The sequence below is a fragment of the Protopterus annectens genome, chromosome 2.part1 (genome assembly GCF_019279795.1).
Source record: "Protopterus annectens isolate FY-2018-M chromosome 2.part1, PAN1.0, whole genome shotgun sequence".
NCBI classification, from domain to species: domain Eukaryota; kingdom Metazoa; phylum Chordata; order Ceratodontiformes; family Protopteridae; genus Protopterus; species Protopterus annectens.
The window spans coordinates 1,741,283,753-1,741,304,675 of record NC_056729.1 but is presented as its reverse complement, the minus strand read 5'-3'; the positions used below and the strand labels follow the sequence as shown (position 1 = coordinate 1,741,304,675).

The 20,923-nt window shown below is 40.5% G+C and overlaps 1 protein-coding gene across 1 annotated transcript in view; it reads left to right on the top strand.

Annotated features, from left to right (window-relative positions):
- Nucleotides 1-12,890: 12,890 nt before the first annotated feature.
- The window catches only part of C1QTNF12 (C1q and TNF related 12), a 998,063-nt gene continuing 990,030 nt past the window's right edge, over nt 12,891-20,923 (top strand). The window contains exon 1 of the mRNA XM_044063195.1: nt 12,891-14,138. Within this exon, the coding sequence (XP_043919130.1) occupies nt 13,989-14,138 (150 nt within the window). The 5' untranslated portion in view covers nt 12,891-13,988. The remainder of the gene's footprint in view (nt 14,139-20,923) is intronic.

Here is a 20,923-nt window from a genome sequence, read left to right as displayed (position 1 = left end):
GTTATTTGCCTTTCACATGCAAAGTTGGAGGTTCGGTTCTGTCCTCTGCTGGAGCTATCTAGCATTCTGAATTCTGCATTTGCACATCTGTGATGTTGCTTGGCTTACCCTTGCACTGCTGACAGACTAATTGGATATGTGTTGATTTATCCAATGTGAACTGTGAACCTTATTTATTACCCTACAACACACATGCACCATTAGTCATACACATCCATGTATGACTGATACACAGTTTGCAGCATGTTGTACCTTGACAGTGCAGCGGTAGATATGTTTTTCTGCATTTACCATGACTGGTACGCCTCTCCATCCTGTTTGACAGCTTTCCATTGCCAGTGTTGTGCAGTGTGCCATCTGTGTAACTTACCTTTCCTTACTATTTTTCCAACCTTTGTCTCGCATGTATTATGATATTTTTTCTTTGGGTACACCTGCCGACATGGCCTTCTCTTCCTCCTCTTTCCATATCTTTACCTTTTCTTCTATTCTTAAAAAAAAAATAAAAAATGGAGCATATTCACACCAAAAAAAAAAAAAAAAAATACCCTTGCCCCTCTGATTTTCCTATTCCATTATCCATCTTGTCTGTCACTCTTCGTCACCCATACCCCACATCTTCTTTTCTATCTCCTACTTTCCTTGGGTGTGTGCAATACCTCTGTTCTCCTAGCAAGTCCCACAATGGCTGAACCATATGTTCTAGCTGACTGATGTACCATATATTCTAGCTTAGAGATACACCAAATATCCTAGCTGACAGATGTACCTTATATCCTATCTGACAGCTGTGCCATGTATTCTAGCTGATACATGTGCCATATATCCTGGCTGAAACATGTACTATACATGCTAGCTAACAGCTGTACCCTATGTTCTAGCTGACAGCTTCACCATATATCCTATCTGAAACATGTACTATATATGCTAGCTAACAGCTGCAAACTATGTTCTAGCTGACAGCTTCACCATATATCCTAGCTGACAGATGCACCATTTATTCTAGCTGACAGATATACATATATCCTAGCAGACAGACATACCATATAGTCTAGCTGACAGATGCACTGTATGTCCTACCTGACACATATACCATATATCCCAGCTGGCACATGCACCACATATCCTAGCTGACAAATGTACCATATAACCTAGGTAAAACATGTACCATATATCCTATCTGACACATCCCCAGATATGCTAGCTGAGGCTGCACCATATATTCTAGCTGACAGATGCTCCTCATATTCTAGCTGATGGATGTACCATATATCCTATTAGACAGATGTACCATTTTTCTTAATGATTGCTGTACCATATATCCTACCTGACAGCTGTAGCAGATATCCTAGCTGATAGATGTACCATGTATCTTAGCTGACGGTTGTAACATATGTAATAGTTGACTGCTGTACCATGTATCCCAACTGAGAGATACACAATTTATTCTAGCTGACAGATGCACATATATTCTAGCTGATAGCTGTATCACATATCCTAACTGATAGCTGCACCATATATCCTAGGTGACAGTTGCATCATATTTGGAAATTGACTGATGTACCATGTACCAAGCTGACATGTACCATATGTCCTATCTGACACGTACTATACATCCTAGCTGACAGACATACTATATATCCTAGCTGACAGATGCACCATATATCCTACCTGATATATGTACCATATATCGTACCAGACAGATGTATGATATATCCTAGCTGACAGCTGTAGCATATATCCTAGCTAACAGGTGCACAATATATCCTAGCTGACAGATTTACCATATCTCCTAGCTGTCACCTGTATCATATATCCTATCTGACAGATGTGTCGTATATCCTGACAGCTGTGCCATGTATCCTAGCTAACACATGTATCATGTATCCTAGCTGACAGGTGCACCATATATCCTAGCTGACAGATGTAGTATACACCCTAGTAGAAATATACTCCATATGTCCTAGCTGAAATATTCTCCATATATCCTATCTGACAGCTATACTATATATGCTAGCTGTCAGATGCACTACATAGTCTAGCTCACAGATGCACCATATATTTTGGCTGACAGATGCATCATATATTCTTGCAGACAAATGAACCATTTTCTTAGCTGACTGATGCACCATATATTTAGCTGACAGCTGTAACATATATCCTATCTGACAGCTGCACCGTATATGCTAGGTGACTATGCCATGTATCCTAGATGACACATATACCATATCTCCTACCTGACACATGTACCACATATTTGTGCTGACAGACATACCATTTATTCCTACCTGACACATGCACCATATATCATAGCAGACAAATGTACAGTATATCCAGGCTTACAGATGCACCATATATCTTAGCTGACACATGTACCATATATCTTTGCTGACTACTGCATCATATATCCTAGCTTATAGCTGTACCATATATGGTAGCTGACAGATGTACTGTATCTCCTAGCTCACAGATGCACCATGTATCCTAGTTGATAGCTGCAGCACATATCCTGGCTGACAGCTGCACCATATATTCTAGATGACAGATGTACCATATATCCTAGCTGACATCTGCATGATATAGCCTAGCTAACACATTTATTGTATATGCCAGGTGACAGATGCACCATATATCCTAGCTGACATATGTACCATATAGCCTAGCAGACAGATGCACAGTATATCCAAGCTGACAGACATGCCATATATCCTAGCTGTAAGCTGTACTATACATCCTTGCTGACAGCTGTACCATATATTGTATTCATTCACAGGGTGGGCACTAAAGAGCTGGCAGGAACTTGTCATTCTTGAATCATGCTCTATATGATGTCCCCTCACTGGGCCAGTAATCAAAGAGCTTGAATCCTCACCACTGACACTGGAGAGGGACATTCACTTGGAATACAAATGGATACACTCAGTATTTCCAGATGCACCAAGTACAGTTTCCCTTAAGACCACACAGGGAACACATCCAGCATGGGGTCTGGATTTCTGTATATCTGCCTCCCTTCAGGCCTCCAATTAGACTTCCCACTGGTACAGCTGTAGGGTTAGGACCTCAGCTAAGTGTCCAAGCCAAGTCCTCCTGCACCCTCTCTGTGAAACCAGTGCTCTGTGTTCTTGCCCCATGTAGCTGACACACACTGTGAGATTTGATATTTCACATGCACACACACCTGGGAAAGGCTAGCACAGATTTACCTGCTGTGTCCCCTTCTCCCCAAAGTATAATGTAGTTATCACTGCCACCAGAAACTCCACAATCAGCTACTCTAAGGCCCTTAACAAAGGGTGTCCAATTATATTGTGTAATATTAATACTAATACAAATGGTAGTAGTTGATCAAGAGAATTAGGCATTCAGGAGTGGTCCACACAGTGCCACCAAATAAATATAAGCACTCTCAATGTTAAATATTTTCTAAAAGGACCAGCCACAATAATAGTTTTAAATATATTTAATAATAAATAATAAAAGAGTATGAAAATACTGGATATACATTTACAGTAAACCACAGAGTTCAATTAACAGGAAATATTGAAAATAACCTTGATGGACAGACACATACAAATAAAGAAAAGCAATATCTAAACTAAGCTTCACTATATTTTCCTGACTGAATCTAGGAGAATTACTATTCCCTACTTACTTAACAGAGCAAGGCAGATGATGTGGCGAATGGTCCTTCTTGTTGTCGGGCTCAGTATGGAATACTCCATACTGAGACAATTCTCTCTGTAATATCTATAATATAATTTACAAGATGGCTGGCAGAATGGCCTCATCTGGTCACCTGACTCTAGGTTCTCACAGTATCCCCCTTTGAAGCTGAGACAGGTATTTAGCATAGATGTGATACAATACATATCTAAAGTTTTGCTAATATTTATGGCAGTGACTGGGGCTTCCCCTCTTTAAACTGAACTAATGAACAAAGGCTCTTCCAGGCATGCCATCTTTGGTCCTATTCAGAGCTGTGAGATAAGTACTTCCATGGCCCAACAGGTGGTCCAATTAACAGTATTTTTCTTATAGTAATAAGTAAGCTAGCTGTTTAACCCCTTCTTTTCCATTGTCCTTTGCTAACATGTATACATACAGTCTCATAAGTATATTCCTTATCTGTCTAGTAAGATCCACTGTTGATACATTTTTAACACTAGCAACTTTACAAACTCATTTTGATTTTTAAATGCCATACAGTTCTAATGTATTTGTAACATAAGCAGCCCTACAAATCAGTCTGATATTCAAATGCCATACAGTTCTAATACATTTGTAACAAAAGCATCTGTACAAATCAGTTTAATATTCAGTTGCCATACAGTTATAATACATCTGTAATGCAAGCATCTTGTATAAATCAGTTTGATATTCATATGACATATCATTCTTTACAGAACTCTACCTGGCTATGCTGGCACTAGCCCATATTATCACACCTCTCCCCCTTTGAAGACTCAAGCTAGTTTTTCAAGTGAACTTTGAGAAACATACCTTGAGAGAAATAAGCCTATCTGGGAATGTGTTACCCTATTCCCAGTCTTGACAGCTCATCTGCATTGGCACTGCTGACCACACTAAGGTGTTGTACTGTCATATCATATGCCTGCAGTCCTAAGCTCCACCTAAATAACTTGGCATTTTGCTAGCTGACTCTATGTAGCCATGTTAAGGGATTGTGGTTTGTAACTACAGTGAATTTCCTTCCATACAGATAAGGATGAAGTTTCCACAATGCATGTACTATGGCTAGACATTACTTTTCTACAGCTGCATTACATTCATCCCTGGGTTGGAGTCTATGACTGAGATATACCACTGGGTGCTCTCCTCCCTCTGAGGAAACGTGGCTAAGTACAGCCCCCACCCCATGGTTTCAAGCATCCACCTGCACAACAAAGTCTTTGGACTAGCTAACACAGGGGGTCCCCCCAAACCTCCTTTAAGCAACTGGAATGCCTGCTCACATACTGGGCTGCACACTACCTTATCTGGCCTATTTTTCCTTGTCAGGTCTCTGTAGGGAGAAGCTATTGTACTATAACTGGGGACAAACATTCTGTAGTACCCCACCGTCCCTAAGAATCCCCTCACCTGATTTTTGGTAACAAGGAAAGGCCATGCCTGAATAGCCTCCATTTTGGCAGGTTCTGGCCTGATCTTACCACTTCCCAGTCTCTGTCCCAGGTAGGAGACCTCTGCCATACACACCTGACACTTACTGGGCTTAATGGCCAACCCTGCCCTTTGCAGTCTGCCCAGCACATACCAAAGGTATTCTTGCCATGAATGGCTGTAGATGGCAATATCATCCAGGTAAGCAAGGGCATAATCTCCTGCTCCTGCTAGGATACAATCTACCAGCCACTGGAAAGTTGCTGGGGTATTTTTCATTCCAAAGGACATCTTTGTGAACTCATAGAAGCCAAAAGGAGTCACAAAGGCTGACCTCTATCTACCATTCGAAGTTAATGGCACCTGCCAGTAGCCCTTGGTCAGATCAGTAGTGGTCAGATACTTAGCGCCACCCAGCTTCTCTAAGGCTGCATCTGTCTTAGGCATTGGCTAAGCATATGACTCTGTGTGACTATTTAATCTCATGTAGTCCACACAGAACCTGGTGCTACCATCCTTCTTTGGTACCAGCAGCACTGGTGAGGCCCAGGAACTGGTGAACTCCTAGATTACTCCCAGTTCCAACATCTCCTGCATCACCTCCCTCAGAGTCTGTCTGACTCACTCAGACACCCGGTAAGGGACCTGCCTAATAGAACTTTGGGATCCTGTATCCACATGGTGCTGCACCAGGTTGGTGCACCCTGCTTTCCCAGTGAACATGTCCCCAAACTCCTATAACACTGCTCAGATTTCTCATACCTGGGTAGGGGATAGCTGCTGGGACTTTGCTACCCCTTCCACTGAGGTGTCAGTCAGAGCCTCACTATGGAGATCAGTCACCAGATTCCTCTCAGACTCCTCCTGCCAACCACTGCAAATATTCAGCACAATGGCTTGCCTATCATGGTAAGTCTTCATCATGTTAACATGGTACAGTTTGTGCCGCTGCCTCCTGTCTAGCAGTTCTACCATGTAGTTAACATCACTGACCTTCCTTATCACTTTTAAGGGTCCCTCCCAAACTACCTGTAGCTTATTGTGTCTGACAAAAATGAGCACCATCACCTGCTGTCCCACAGCATACTCTCCGGCTCAAGCATTCCTGTCATATCAGACCATTTTCTGCTGTTAGGCTCCTGCCAGGTTCTCCTGCTCCTGTCAGGTTCTCATGAGCCAAGCTGATGAGCTCCCTGAGCCTCGTCCTGAGGTTCAGGACATATGCCACAACAGAATCTTTGCGTGAATCATACTCACCCTCCCACTCATCATAAATCACATCTAAAGGTCCCCTTACCCTATGCCTATACAGCAACTTAAAGAGTGAAAGACCTGTGGATTTTTGGGGTACCTGTCTGTAAGCAAACAACAAATGGGGCAAATATTTGTCCCACTGTCTCTTAAACTGGTCTGCAAATGTCAGTAGCATGGTATTTAGTGTAGAGTTTAACCTCTCCACAAGACCATTAGTCTGGGGTGGTAGGGGGATGTCTTTAGGTGCTTTACCCCACAGTGCTTCCACAGACAAGCCAGCAGGACTGATGTGAAATTGGCACCTCTGTAAGTCAGTATTTCTCTTGTGAAACCTACCCTGCTGAAAATCTCTAGCAAAATATTTGCCACCTTCTCTGCCTCAATGGAGGATAGAACTACTGCCTCAGGGTATCGAAGAGCATAATCTACTACCATCAGGATATACTTCTTCGCTGTGGAGCTTGGGGTACTCATAGGCCCCAGATTATTCATAGTTACCCTCTGAAATGGTTCCTCAGTCACAGGCAAAGGCATCAAAAGAGCTTTGACCTTGTGTTCTGCCTGGCCTACTTTTTGGCACTGCTGACAGGCCCTGCAGTACCCTGTTACATCCCTGGTAATCACATACCAATACAAGTTCTGCAAAATATGTTTCTTGGTACACTTTATGCCCATATGACTTGCAAAAAGAATGTCATGGGCTATGGCTAGAAGTGCCAGATGGTAGGCACTGAGCACCACCAACTGCTGTATTACCTCAACTTCTAGCTCTCCCTCAGGGGTCCCCTCTCTGTACAGTAATGCTTTGTTACAGTATACAGACTTCTTTTTTTCCCTAACTACCTCTCTCAAGCCTAGTAATGTAGGGTCAGAGAACTAAGCCTGTCTCAACTCTATCTTTGTGACTTTTCCCAGCTCCCCTTCCACAGAAAGTCTGCTATAGACTGACAGTAGTTAATTACTGTCAGCCAGGGTACTACCACTCACCTCTGCTCTTGCAATCACTCTGTCTAGGGGAACATCAGTACCTATCAGTAGCTGTAGCTCATCTTCAGGCTCGCTGCTACAGGATGGCTCCCTCCCTGAATTAGCCACATCATCAGCCTTGGCTTCAGGGGTGCAGTCTGTCTGGGTCTCCCTCAGGCTTCTAGACCCACATGCCTGTCTCCAAGCCTGACTGCATGTCACTGCATGCACACAAGGTACTGCATTATCAAAATCATTCCCTATCAAGACATCTGCAGGGATATCCTCAAACACGCCTACTTGTTTGCTTCCTCTTCCACCCTCCCAGTCAAGGTGAACCCTGGCCAAAGGCATTTGGAATGGGATCCCTCCTAAAGCTCTGACTGGAGTGGACTGCCCAAGCAAGTACTGCTCCTCTTTAATCACTGCAGGCTTCACAATGGTTATGTCAGAGGCTGTGTCTCTCATGGCAGTAGTCTGTTTTCCATACACCAAGATAGGATACAAGCTCTGGTGGTAGCTTGGCACCCCTGTTGTCTCTAGACAACATACCACTGACATGCTGTTATCCCCACTTGCTACCCCCCCCCCCATCTTTTGTTCCCTACCTTGCCTCTGTGGACATCTATATGCTACATGGCCCCACTGGTTACATTTAAAACATTTAACCTTGATCCTGGCCATGTACCTGAACTAGTGGCTTCTCCTGTTACTGGTGGACTCTGCTGGGGCAGTTTAGGCTGCCCACCTTGTGTTCCCTTATATCCATGTGCATCACTGTGTATCCCTTTCATGTGCACTGATGCCCTGCTTGCTAAGTAGAGATCCCCATTTTTCCACAGCTCATCTACAGAGTTGCACTCTCAATCTGCCAACCAGATTCTCATGTCCTCAGGCAAAGTGCTAAGGGCTTGTTCCATTACCAAAAGGTCTGCCAGCCCTTGAAAAGTGGTGAGCTGACACCCACTCACCCACCTATGAAAATAAATGCTTAGTTCAGCAATATAATCAGATACACTTTCATCTGCCTTGTGTCTATTCTCACAAAACTGTTTTTTCTGTAAGTTTCAGTTGTTAACTTAAAACATTCCAATAAACATATTTTAACTGTATCATAATTTAAGCAATCAGTATTAGACAATTTAGAAACAGCACTTACAGCTTTACTATGGAGTAAGGGAGTGAGGAACTGTACCCAGAACCCTCGGTCAATATTATACTTTTTGCATACTCTTTCAAATATTTGAATAAAACTATCAACATGATCACCTTCTTGGTACTGAGGAAGGAGTTTACTGACCTTCATTGCTTCTGGGGTTTGGTTACTCCCCTCCTTATTACTTCCATGACCCTGGTGAAGAGTCAACATTGCCTTTTCATGCTGCCTCTGCCTCTCATTTCCTTCGGCTTCCAAACATCTCAGTCTCTCTTTTTCTTCATCCTCCAAATGCTGCATTCATTCTGCTGATTCTAATTTCAACCATTTCTCCTCCAGTTCAAGTCTCTTAAACTCCAGATGGGGTTTTAAGTCCTCTGAGGAAAAGGTGAACAGTCCTATTTCTGAGAGCTGTACATCCCCAATGCCAGACTGGTTGTCTTTCTCGTTGCTGGTCTGTGCTGCAGCTGTGATTAAGGCTACAATCATTTCCCCTTTAATTAGGTTGGCATGTACCAGTCCTTTGGCATGGCACATTTCAGCCAACTGGTTTCTTGTCAGCTTGCCATAATCCTCTGCTGACATCCTTGCCTACTTTCCCTGGCTAAACTAAGCTAACAAAAATAAAATAAATAAAAGTATTGTGATATGAAACTCTGAATGTCTACTTTATGGCTCCTTGAGAGTACACCTTTAGCGACAAATGCTTACAGGCTATAGAAGTTCAAATAACATACCACCACTTCTCACCAATATGTGACATCCCCTCAGTGGGCTAGTAATCAAGGAGGCTGAATCCTCACCACTGACAGGCCCCAACTAAGACTCCCCACTAGTACAGCTGTAGGGTTAGATCTTTAGTCAAGTGTCCAAGCCAAGTCCTCCAGCACCCTCACTATGAAACCAGTGCTTTGTGCTCCTGCCCCAAATAGCTGACACACACACACTGTGAGATTTGATTTTTCACAGGCACGCAGACCTGGGAAAGGTTGACACAGATTTACCTGCTGTGCCCCCTTCTTCCCATAGTATAAGGTAGTTATCACCACCACCAGACACTCCACAATCAGCTACTCTAAGGCCCTTAACAAAGAGTGTCCAGTTATACTGTGTAATATTAATATTAATACAAATGGTAGTAGCTGACCAAGACAGCAAGGCCTTCAGGAGTGGCCCACACAGTGTCACCAAATAAATATAAGCACTCTCAAAGGTTAAATACTTTCTAAAAGGACCAGCTACAATAAAAGTTTTAAATATATTTAATAATAAATAATAACACAGCATGAAAATACTGAATATATATTTACAGTAAACCACAGAGTTCAAATCACAAGAAAATATTGAAAATAGCATTGAAGGACAGACTCTGACAAATAAAGAAAAACAATATCTAAACTAAACTTCACTATGTTTTCCTGACTGAATCTAGGAGAATTACTATTCCCTATGTACTTAACACTTACCTAAAAGAGCAAGGCCAAGGCAGATAATGTGGTGAATGGTCCTTCTTGTTGTCAGGCCCAAGACAGTATACTCAATACTGATACAACATACAACACATACTTTCCAAGATGACTGGTAGAATGACCTCATCTAGTCACCTGACTCTAGGTTCTCACAGTATTCCCCCTTTGAAGCTGAGACAGGAATTTAGCATAGATGTGATAAGATCCATATCTAAAGTTTTGCTAATGTTTATGGCAGTGCATGGGCTTCTCCTCTTTTTACTGAGCTAATGAACAAAGGCTTCTTTCAGATATGCTGTCTCCAGTCCTCTTCAGAGCCCTGAGATAAGCACTTCCATGGCCCAACAGGTGGCATTTTTCTTAAAGTAAGATGGCTGTTTAACCCTTTCTCTTCCAGTGTCCTTTGCTAGCATTACATATATACATACAGTCTCACATGTATATTCTTTCTCTGTCCAGTAGGTTCATAGGTTAGTACTAGGCTAACTGCCCTTGTGGGTCATTTTAAGCCAAGACAATTACCTCATGTGAGAATCAACCCCTGCACCTTGTGTTTGTAAGGCAAACACCTTAACCATTATGCCAACCTCCCACCCAGAACCGACTGTTGATACATTTTTTTTAACACTAGCAATTGTATAAACACATTTTGATTTTCAAATGCCATACAGATCTTATACATTTGTAACATAGGCATCTGTATAAATCAGTTTGATATTCAAATGCCATACAATTCTAATACATTTGTAACATAACCATCTGTACAAATCAGTTTGATATTCCAATACCATATAGTTCTAATACATTTATAACACACTCATCGTATATAAATCAGTTTGATATTCAAAGGACATATTCTTTACAGAACTCCAGCTGGGTATGCTGGCACTAGACCATATCATCACACTCTATATAATGATGTGTCACTTAAAGTCATATAAAGTGTCTGGACTGAGTTCCAGATCAGGTAGAACAGTTCTGCATTCAGGGAATTAAATGTGTCTGCACAAGAGTTTCCTGTCAGTATTGACCTGTTGCTTTGTTGCATTGCTGAGAAAGTACTACAAACAGTGTATACAAATTAGTGTCGCTTGAGACTAAATGAAATGCTGAAACGTTTAGGTGGGAAATGTACGGGTTTGTAGTGGTGAACGGATGTTGTTTTTTTGCACTTTAATAATTTCTAACGTATTTGTACCCGTTGTGAAAATCATTAACCCTCTCTTGTCTATGGTTTGAGGACATTTTATCACGTTAAATGTTAAGTACTACTGCACCATCACTCACTTAACCTGTTAGACTGCTCTGCAGGAAGACGGTAGTACTAAGACATTACTGGATGACATTTTAAAGCGCACATCCCTGTCATGCATCCACCGCTGTAGTTCATTCAAGACGGTCATAAACATCAATGCACTTGATTCCGCTGGGGTTTGAACTCTGTCCTGAAGTGCGATCCCGAGCCGTACATTCTGCTCATCTGTCACACATTTATTGTTGAAACCGTGATGCGTATGTTCTGGTTAACACCAACACTGTCCTAAACGTTCACTTTTCTTGCTTTTCTTTCTTCCACTATTTTACATAAAATCTGCTTGGGAAAGGAGATGTGTATTCCCACAGGCAGGCTGGTTCTATCCCCAGCTCCCCGTCCAGGTCGGCGGCTTGTCTTGCCATGGTTTGCAGATCTGTCAGTAGTATTTAGCCCTGATATGACAGATTGTCCTATTAATGTGTCAGCGAGTATACTTTTAGCAAATTCATGGCTTGTCTGCAGCTAACCTGTAAAGAGAGGGGGGGGGGGGGGGACGACGACGACTAAGTACAAGGAGGCGCCAAAGGAGGTTAAATATTATTAGCAAATAAAGGCAGTCACATAGTTTTGATGGAATGTGATCTCTTGGTAGGAATGGGATGCAATTAACTATTTGGATACCGGTACCGGTGCAGATACTGCATTAACGTAATTTAGCGATGGAATTAACCCCTGAAGTGCCAAAGCCTCCCTGCTAGTGATCCTGGACTGGCAGTAAGAACTGTAAAATGTGTGCCATTTCAAAGAGATTTAATTGTTAAACACATGCCATCTTTTCTGCTGCCTCGTATCTCATCTATACAATGCTGCAACATATTGCATTTCTTTGGCTTGTTAGGGGAAACTAGAATCTTACATATTTTAAGACGCAAGTTCCCAGTTGTATCTTTTTTTTTTTTTTTTTTTTTTTTTTTTTTGTAGAAAACACATCTTTATGCTTGACGACAGTTCCCTTATGCTGTTGAGTCTATGTGACATACTCCCCTGAGATTCAAACCTTTGCCTTTCTTATTTACTATGGTCGCACTTCAGACAAGTATTTAATTTTCTGTTTTCAATTACAGGCAGCGGCAACTAGGCAAATTTAATAAAAGACAAGACCAACAGGTGCTAAAATATTAACTCACACTGCATACACATATTCAGAAGGGAAATATCTGATATGGCTGGTAGATTAAACAATTACACTTATAAAACAAGTGTTAAATAAATAAAACAGTCAATAAAACGTAACGGGCAGCAGACCCGAACAAACTGTATTTTGCTTTTTAGAAGGTGCTTGTGGCAGGTCAGTTGCAGTATATATATAGTTCACTAGTGTGGTATGCAGGGCTGGCCTACAGATCGATTCCTGGCATCGATGTTCTGAACTTTTGCTACGAATTAGTACAGTTAATTAATGTGAACTTGAAATGGTATCCAGGCAAATGGCATGAACTTTACAATCCCATGCTGAACTTGCATCCCTAGTAAGGTTGTTACTACGGCATTTCCTTCCCACGCAAGTAGTCTGATGAATAATAGGTTTGCCCCGGCAATTCATTAAATCCAGTGCCCTCCCCTTCTCTCATCTTGGTGGAGACTGTATGTAGAGAGGAGTATTTATTTAGTGAGGCAGAGCTGAACAAATGAGTGAACTGCCAAAGCGCTGAATGAGACAGAAGCAAACATATCCCTGCAAAATCCGAGGTGAGGTGGAGGAATTGAGATTTTTCCTGGAAATGGATCTGAACTAGCTGATAAGAAAACATTTCGTGGCAGAAGCGTTATTTACATACAAGACAAGTGTTAAATCGAGTCAGAAGGGGTCAACTGCATCGAATGACAGCATATTGTGCTCTGATAAACTTACTTCCCTCTAAGAGTTCGAACGCAGCGTTCGCCAATTTTGTTAAGTAGAGACAAGAAGTGTTTTCCCTAAGACTGCAAACACGTCATGTTATTGTATATAACCTGTTCCATTTCAAATCTGTCTTTTAGAACTCGGTGACTAAAAAGCCACATATGCTAAAGAGTCAACACCACCTTCGACGTGCCTTTTACTCATTGCTTCTTTGCAGTATTCCCATAACTGTGGGACCTGGAAAAGGGGACTGCATAACACTTGCTGTAAACTATAAGGAATTAGAGAGACAATTTAATGTCCTGAATGTGACAGACTGATTATAACCATCATTCTAGAGGGGTCTCAGCACTTGGCATTTAAAAGCCTCTAATAAAAGAAGGTGACATCACCCACTGAGAAGAAATCATGCATCCTCACTAATGGGCTTGCTGGCTGTCAGATCTCTGCCAATCTCAAATTGCTTTGGACTTTTTAACTCGCTGCACTTCACCGTTCACTGACTTTCAATTAAGACGTCAGGAGTACCACATTCAAGACATTTCTAGCTTGCCTTTCACACCAGTGAAGTGACATCCCGAAAATAATTGGACTATATGTTTTAAGGACTTTTTTTCTCTCCAGCTGCAGACATACTTTGGCAACATTTAATTGTAGTATTGACCACATTTATGTCAGTTTTTCCCTTTTTTCAGCTCCATTTCCACCTTTTTGAAATTCGTCCCTATTACTCCAATATAAAGAGTAACTGACAGTTTTCATACTCACCCGAAGTCTCTTATTTTGACCTGCAACACTGAGTGCATCGAATATAAGTGGATTGTTTGTTGGGGCCGTCATTTTCTAAAGACCGTTATTAAGATGAGGTGTGTGATTTGGGCAATTACAGTCACCATCGTGTGCCATCAATTATACAGGGTAACAGCTAAAAGAGAGAGGAAGAAGATGAAAGAGAAAGCTCCCAGCCAGTACACCGAGCCCTTCAATGCAACGTTCTCAAACAGTGAAGAGGTGAGTGATCCCTACTGGAGTGTATTAATATATCTGACAGGCAAGTTTGGTATAGTGCCCATCCTTACCCACAGGACATCCTGATTTGCACCTTCTACTATATTTTAATGTGCTCTGTATGTCTTTCAGTGGGGCACGGGCATAACCCTCACTCTCTTTTTTTCTAAAAATTGGGGTCAAAGCCAAAAATGGGACAAAGATCTCCTCAAAAATACTGACTATATTCACGTACCAAATTGACACTATGCATTTTGTGTTGAGCAAGAATTCTTTAGCTGTAATACTTGACAATATGCAATAACTTTAACTCTCACTTGTCTGTCACCAGAGTCACAAACTTCATGAAACAGAGGTCAGATTTTAGAGGCAAAAAATCAGGGACGTCACGTCCCTAAAAATCAAGGGTACTTGAGAGGTATGGGCTGGCGTTTCCCTACACGAGCCATAAGAACACCTTCCAAGTATCGATCCTGCAGGTGTATGGCCAGGTATATGCAATGTATGAGCCAATGAGCCATGGTGAACAAATTAACTTAAAGAGGATGCATTTTACTTAGAACAGGCGCGACCTATGTCACAGCTTTAAACCTATAAGTGAAATTAAGAAAGTACAAGTAATGCGGAAAATAAAATAATTGTGTCATGCATGCTCTATCTTTAACACTATATATATATATATATATATATATATATATATATATATATATTATATATATATATATATATATATATATATATATATATATATATATCAACTGTTTTGGTGGAAGGTAACCGCATGCACAGGAATTTGGGATACTAATACATTTTTTCTGCCAACTCGCTTAGTCTCCGAAGCTGTACTTTGCATCTAGTACTAATCACTCATCAAACAGTGAGAGAGAATCTTTGTAAAATCTTGTTTTAATGATTTAATAGGTCAGAAGACCCCCAATCAGTTCTAAATTTTGCTCATAAACATCTGCATTAGTGCGCACATGCCGTGGATATGGACAGACGCGTTAGCCGCTGGCATGGCTTGCAGTTACTTAGGCATGCATAGCTGGTACAGCATTCCATCTGCTAGATAGCAGCTCAGTTTTACCAGTTTCGCGTTACAAACCCAAACTCAACTCAAATCCTAGCGGAGCCCACGCTGTAATTTTTCAAAGACTGCGGGGACCCTCCTCTGATGGTTCAAAGTACAGTAGTGGCCAACGCCTAACTGCCAGACTGCACCTGAGGTGTTTTTATTTGGCTTCTGATGACCCTTAAGTTAGTACTGCGGTTGAGTGCAGATGCCTTGGTCATGGCTTTATTTTGAAGTAAAGCTCTTTGGTGCTTTGATTAGTGGGATGCTAGCACTGTTTTTACAATGATCGAGGTCTGACCTGCCTGCCTAGGGTTGCCACCTTTTCAAATGGTCAAAGTGGGACATTTTTGGGAAAAACATCAGATTTTACAGGCCGACACATACCCACGGTCAGTACAAAGGATAGAACTTTCTTTTTTGCCTACGTAGCTTTATTCTTATTCTTTTTTATGCTTTTTCTTATAATTCTAACAACAATATATTTTTTTGATACACAATAGCTGCTGTGTTTAAACATATTACACATACAATAGGACATTATTATATATTACAATCTCAAAGTTTTTTTTTTTTTTTTTTTTTTTTTTGTCCACAAACTGCCCCTAGAAGGACTGGAGGCCTGCCGCTGTCTCGGCACGCAGTGGGCATAAGGCAGAGAACCACACCTGGATAGTGCGCCAGCCTTCCATCTGGAAACAATGTTTTCAGTTACGTTATGTTATCTGTCACATTTTTTGGGAAGGGGGGGGGGGTGATTTTTGTCTATGTCATCCTTGGGCTATATGAACCTGCGATCTTCCTCTGGCAACCTTTTGAGACAAGCTGAAATACTACATGACAACCTATACGTTTCTCTTTTATTATAACAGGGAAGTAAGGGACCAACGCAGTCTATTGGTTATAGAACTGCCCTGAATTGAGAAACTAGATATTTAAGGCATTAGTGGTCCAATATGATTACAGAGTAATATATCTGTAAACATTTCTGTTCTTTGCTTCAACTGAAGTGACAAAGACTTACGTAAAATTACACGGGGCTCTGTGTTTCACTTTAATCCAGAGATTTAGCTCTCAGCATTACTTCATATAAACTAGACAAAACCTTTCTAAAATGGGGTGACGAATGTCAACTGGGGTTATCTGTAACTGTGACCAGATTACTTTTTTTACTTATTTGCGAACCAGATAGATTTCTTAGGCTAGAGTGCCTCTTTGTAACTAAGAAGCTCTCCGTTATTAAGTGACCTGCTCAGGTGGCTTGTAGAGTGACTTTGGTCAGTTACTTAACCTTTTGACAAAGGTAGTTATCGCTTGCAGTGCATAAAATAAGTGACAGCTGATACACAGCAACACCTTAGATCACACCCATTCTATGGTATGATGTTTTTGAAGTTATTTGCTTCCCCAAAGAAAAACTAGCTAAGAATGAAGGCACACTGGCTGTCTTTAAATACATTGTTCTATGATATCTGCCTGACATGTGTGTTTAGAATAATTGAGAAGGTGTGTGAATATCGCAGTAGAACTTGTGAAGTGGAGATGATTTGGTGGTTGTAAAAGAGGTCTTGATTTCAACAGGATAGTCACTTTTGTTGTTGTTGGAGTAGAGATGCATGCTGCAGGCATATGCATTGTACCAAATAAGTGAGCAAAAACAGTAACATCACTTAACCTGTAATGCCAATTCCAAGTGAAGTAGTCAAAAAAGATAGCAGTCTTTGTTTTGAGGCTTGTGTGAGATGTGTAATGGTGTGTGTGTGTGTGTGTGTGTTTGTGTGGTGGGGGGTAGAAGCGTATTAGGTTTTATTCTGACCAGTCAAGAAAAGGGCACAGGATGTTAAGGTAAAGGCATCCCATGGAGTGAGACAGCGGTGTTGAACAGCCATACAGCTCAGGCAACACAAGGATAACTGACTTTAGAAACAGAGTGTGGCAAACTGCTTGGGATGCCCTGAGATACAGTGGGGAGGGACAAGGAGGCATTTGAGACAAGACTCTGAGGAACATGAGGATTTGTTGCTTTTCACCACATGTAAAGTAAAGGAAAGCTGCTAGTAATATCTGAGGTAGTAAGGAATTTCATTACAAAAGGGTGAATGACACAGAAAAAGGGAAGTATGACTGAATTAACTCAAGATCTGTGAGACAAAACAGTGATGTGTTGAAATACAGTAGAGCCAAGAAGAGAAAATATGAAAAGTAAGCCAAGAAGAGCTTTATGAGATACATAAAGAAGAAGAGCAGATATAACACATGACTGGTTAGAGGTCTGTAAAATGAAGTATGTAAGCACAGGCCGCAGCTTCTCCATCACACAGTTACAGGACTGGAAATCCCTTCTTATCTTTCAAAAAGAATATACTTCATATAAGTTATTTGAATTTCTATTCAAAAGTGCAAATCATCATGCTACAAAACTGGCACAATTACCTGATTATGCAATCCCCTGTGCATCTCTTCTACAGACATATGAACGCTCTCACTGTCTATCAAAACACCCACTTCCATGGACCACCTGATGCCCTATTGCTCATTTGAAGTAAGCTGTTCATATATTATCCACACAGCCCACTACTTCATTCACACCTTTTAGTTTTGGTGCTGTTCATGGGAACTCTTTTGTCCTGTATATGCAGTTGTGTTTTGCACTATTTCTCTATTTCCTTTCCTATTTCTAATTGTACTACATTGTAATTTTGTTATCTATCTTCATAGCTTTCTTTTATTCCATATTTGTTTCACCGCCTGATACAGTTTTTTTATATCTTTTTATTTTATTAGTGTCCCTGGGCTGAATGTGTGAATGGGCCATACAGACCAGTGTTTCATGCCAGCTGACAAATTTCAATAAATAAATAAGCTCATTTTATCCACTGGCACACAGCTACTAAAGAAAGATGTAAAAATTGAAGTGTTTCTTCTGAAATTACATCCAGTTTTAAGCCTACATTGTTGTACCACTTACATTTGTATTGTAAATTGTCACTGCAGTTTGTAAGTAATTAAAAAAGAGGTACCATGGACTTACTCCTGCTAGGAGAAAATAGCTTGAAATTCATTTAATTTTCAGTCTTAAGCTGATCTTTCTCTTCTGTTTAACTTGGGTGAAAGCTGGAAATTTTTATGGTATCTGGGCAGAGTAAATTAAAGGGGCATCAATGAATGACAACAGGATTACAGAAATTGTGTAAGAAAGGAATTGCTGGAACTTGTAAAAATGTAGAAGCTTCAATCTGCAAATAGAATATCTAGTTGACATTACTACTTAATAATAATAGTATGCATTTTATTTTCTCTTTGACAATACCATTTGTTAGCCTAGTGTTATTTTGTCTATATAATATATATATATATATATATATATATATATATATATATATATATATATATATATATATATACTTAACCAGATAAAGCCATTTCTTTCAGTTGACTGACTTGGTATAGTCCACGGGAGACTATCAAGATGAAATTTAAAGAAAAATGTGTTATGTGAATATCTTCTTCTCAGGTCCCTATTTAAAATAGACATCTGTCCTGTGCTGGCTAACCTGATCAACAAATTGTAATAAATAAGTCATTTGTAGGAGGTCAAGGCACTTGATCAAGGTATGATACACTGCTGAGCCTTACAGATAAATTAACTAAAACTTCACATCTATTTATGAACTGACAAGGCATCCCCCAATAAGGGACTTGAAATCTGCTACATTGCAGTATGTGCCAATAGGTCAGTGAAACAGTTATCAAACTATATACCTGATCACCTGCTGTTTGTGGCAAAGAGGGTCTGGAGATTTTTTTTAAAGAACATTTTTAATAATTTAATGTTTACAATATATACACAGAAAGGAAGAAATTCAACTTCACATATTGTTATATAATGTTAGGAATACATTGAATCATCAATGTAATCTTATACAATTAACACATATACAATTCACACATTAAGAATATTGGTATTTCAACAGCAACATTTCAAGGCTACCCCAACCACTAAAAGCATTGGTATGGTTTATAGATCTTATTCTGATTATGGAGATGGTTCTGAAGAGCTGATGGCTGTGTTCTTTCCAGGACATGGTCTCCATGACCAAAACTGCCAGGCATTTAAGGAGAGTCGTTTTTTCTCATTTACACCATATCCAGTGGGATTCTTGATTTACTTTAGAACAGGAAAAGCCTATTGAAGCTATAATTTATTTTAACAACAGCAGAACTGTTTACTCTACTCATTGTGGGAAGTTAATGGGGGTGGGTATTACTTAAACAAAAAACTAACTCTGTCATGGAGAGTACACTATCCTAAACAGAATGGTTCAGCTTCCCTGAGAACAATAATAGTAAGCTAAAAATACTGCATCGATGTGTCCTGGAAATATCCCTTGATACGTATTTAAAAACATGAAGTATGATTTAGTCACACTCTTAACAACACTTTTCAGTCTCAGCCTTCATACAGATTTTGTGCAAAGTGAATGGAGAACAGGGGTCTATATTAGAACATCAATTATACAATGACCCCCCCATTAATATTCCAAAACATGCATGCTGATTGGTCAGCGTGCACGTTGTAAATCAGACTTACACTAATGGAAATAGGTCCAGTCGCCCGGACTTTTTCCATTAGTATAAGTCTTTTTTTTTCTTACAGCAACAGAGAAAGCAAGATCTCCGTTGCTTTTTAGAAAGTGTATCGCTATGTTAAAGGAGTTTAACATAGCGAGACAGCTTTAAAAAAAGCAACGGAGAAAGGAAGATCTCCGTTGCTTTTTTTAAAGCTGTCTCGCTATGTTAAACTCTTTTAACTTAGTGAGACACTTTCTAAAGCAATGGAGAAAGCAAGATCTCCGTTGCTTTTTAGAAAGTGTCTCGTTAAGTTAAAGGAGTTTAACATAGTGAGACAGCTTTAAAAAAAGCAACGGAACTTTCTCCGTAAGCATACGCATGCACAGTACATCAGAACTGCCGCAGAATACCAGACAGCTGTGGAAGGGCAGCAAGGAGGCATTATACAATGCCATTATTTAAGAAAACTAAGTATTTTTTTTCTTAAATAATGTCATTGTATAATAGCAATAACCCACTTCTGGGTGTGGGTAATGCTGGATTTACCCACGGTTGTCTTTGTTTGGCCACTTGGGCTTCACCCTCTTGACCAAACCACGCCAACCGTGGGTAAATCCAGCATTACCCACACCCAGGCATGGGTTATTGCTTAAATATTTAACAGTTCGAATCACTAAAGGTCGACCTTTAGTGATCAAACTGTTAAAACATCGAATGTTCAGAAAAAAAATAAAAATAAAAAAAAAACTAAATGGTGTAGGCAGGGGGGCAAGCCCCCCTGCACCCGCCACCCCCCCGCTACGTAAATATACCAACTCTGAGACCGCACTACATTGAAGTAAACTGAAATCTTCCCTTATGGAGATTTCCGTTTACTTGTTCGATGGTCTGCAGTTTCGCTATTCTTGTGTCGACAATGTCAGATTCGACAATGTCGGCTTTCGAGAATATAATATAGACCCGGAGAACAGCTACAGTCATTCCCTTACATAATAGAGGACCTTTCACAGACCCAGGTAATTACAGACTCATATGTCTGACCAGTCTCATATTCAAAGCCATGGAAAGTCTTATCATGGAACTAATCAGTAAGGGCACAGGGAACCTCCAAACACTGGACCCATCCCAGTTTGGATTTGTCAAG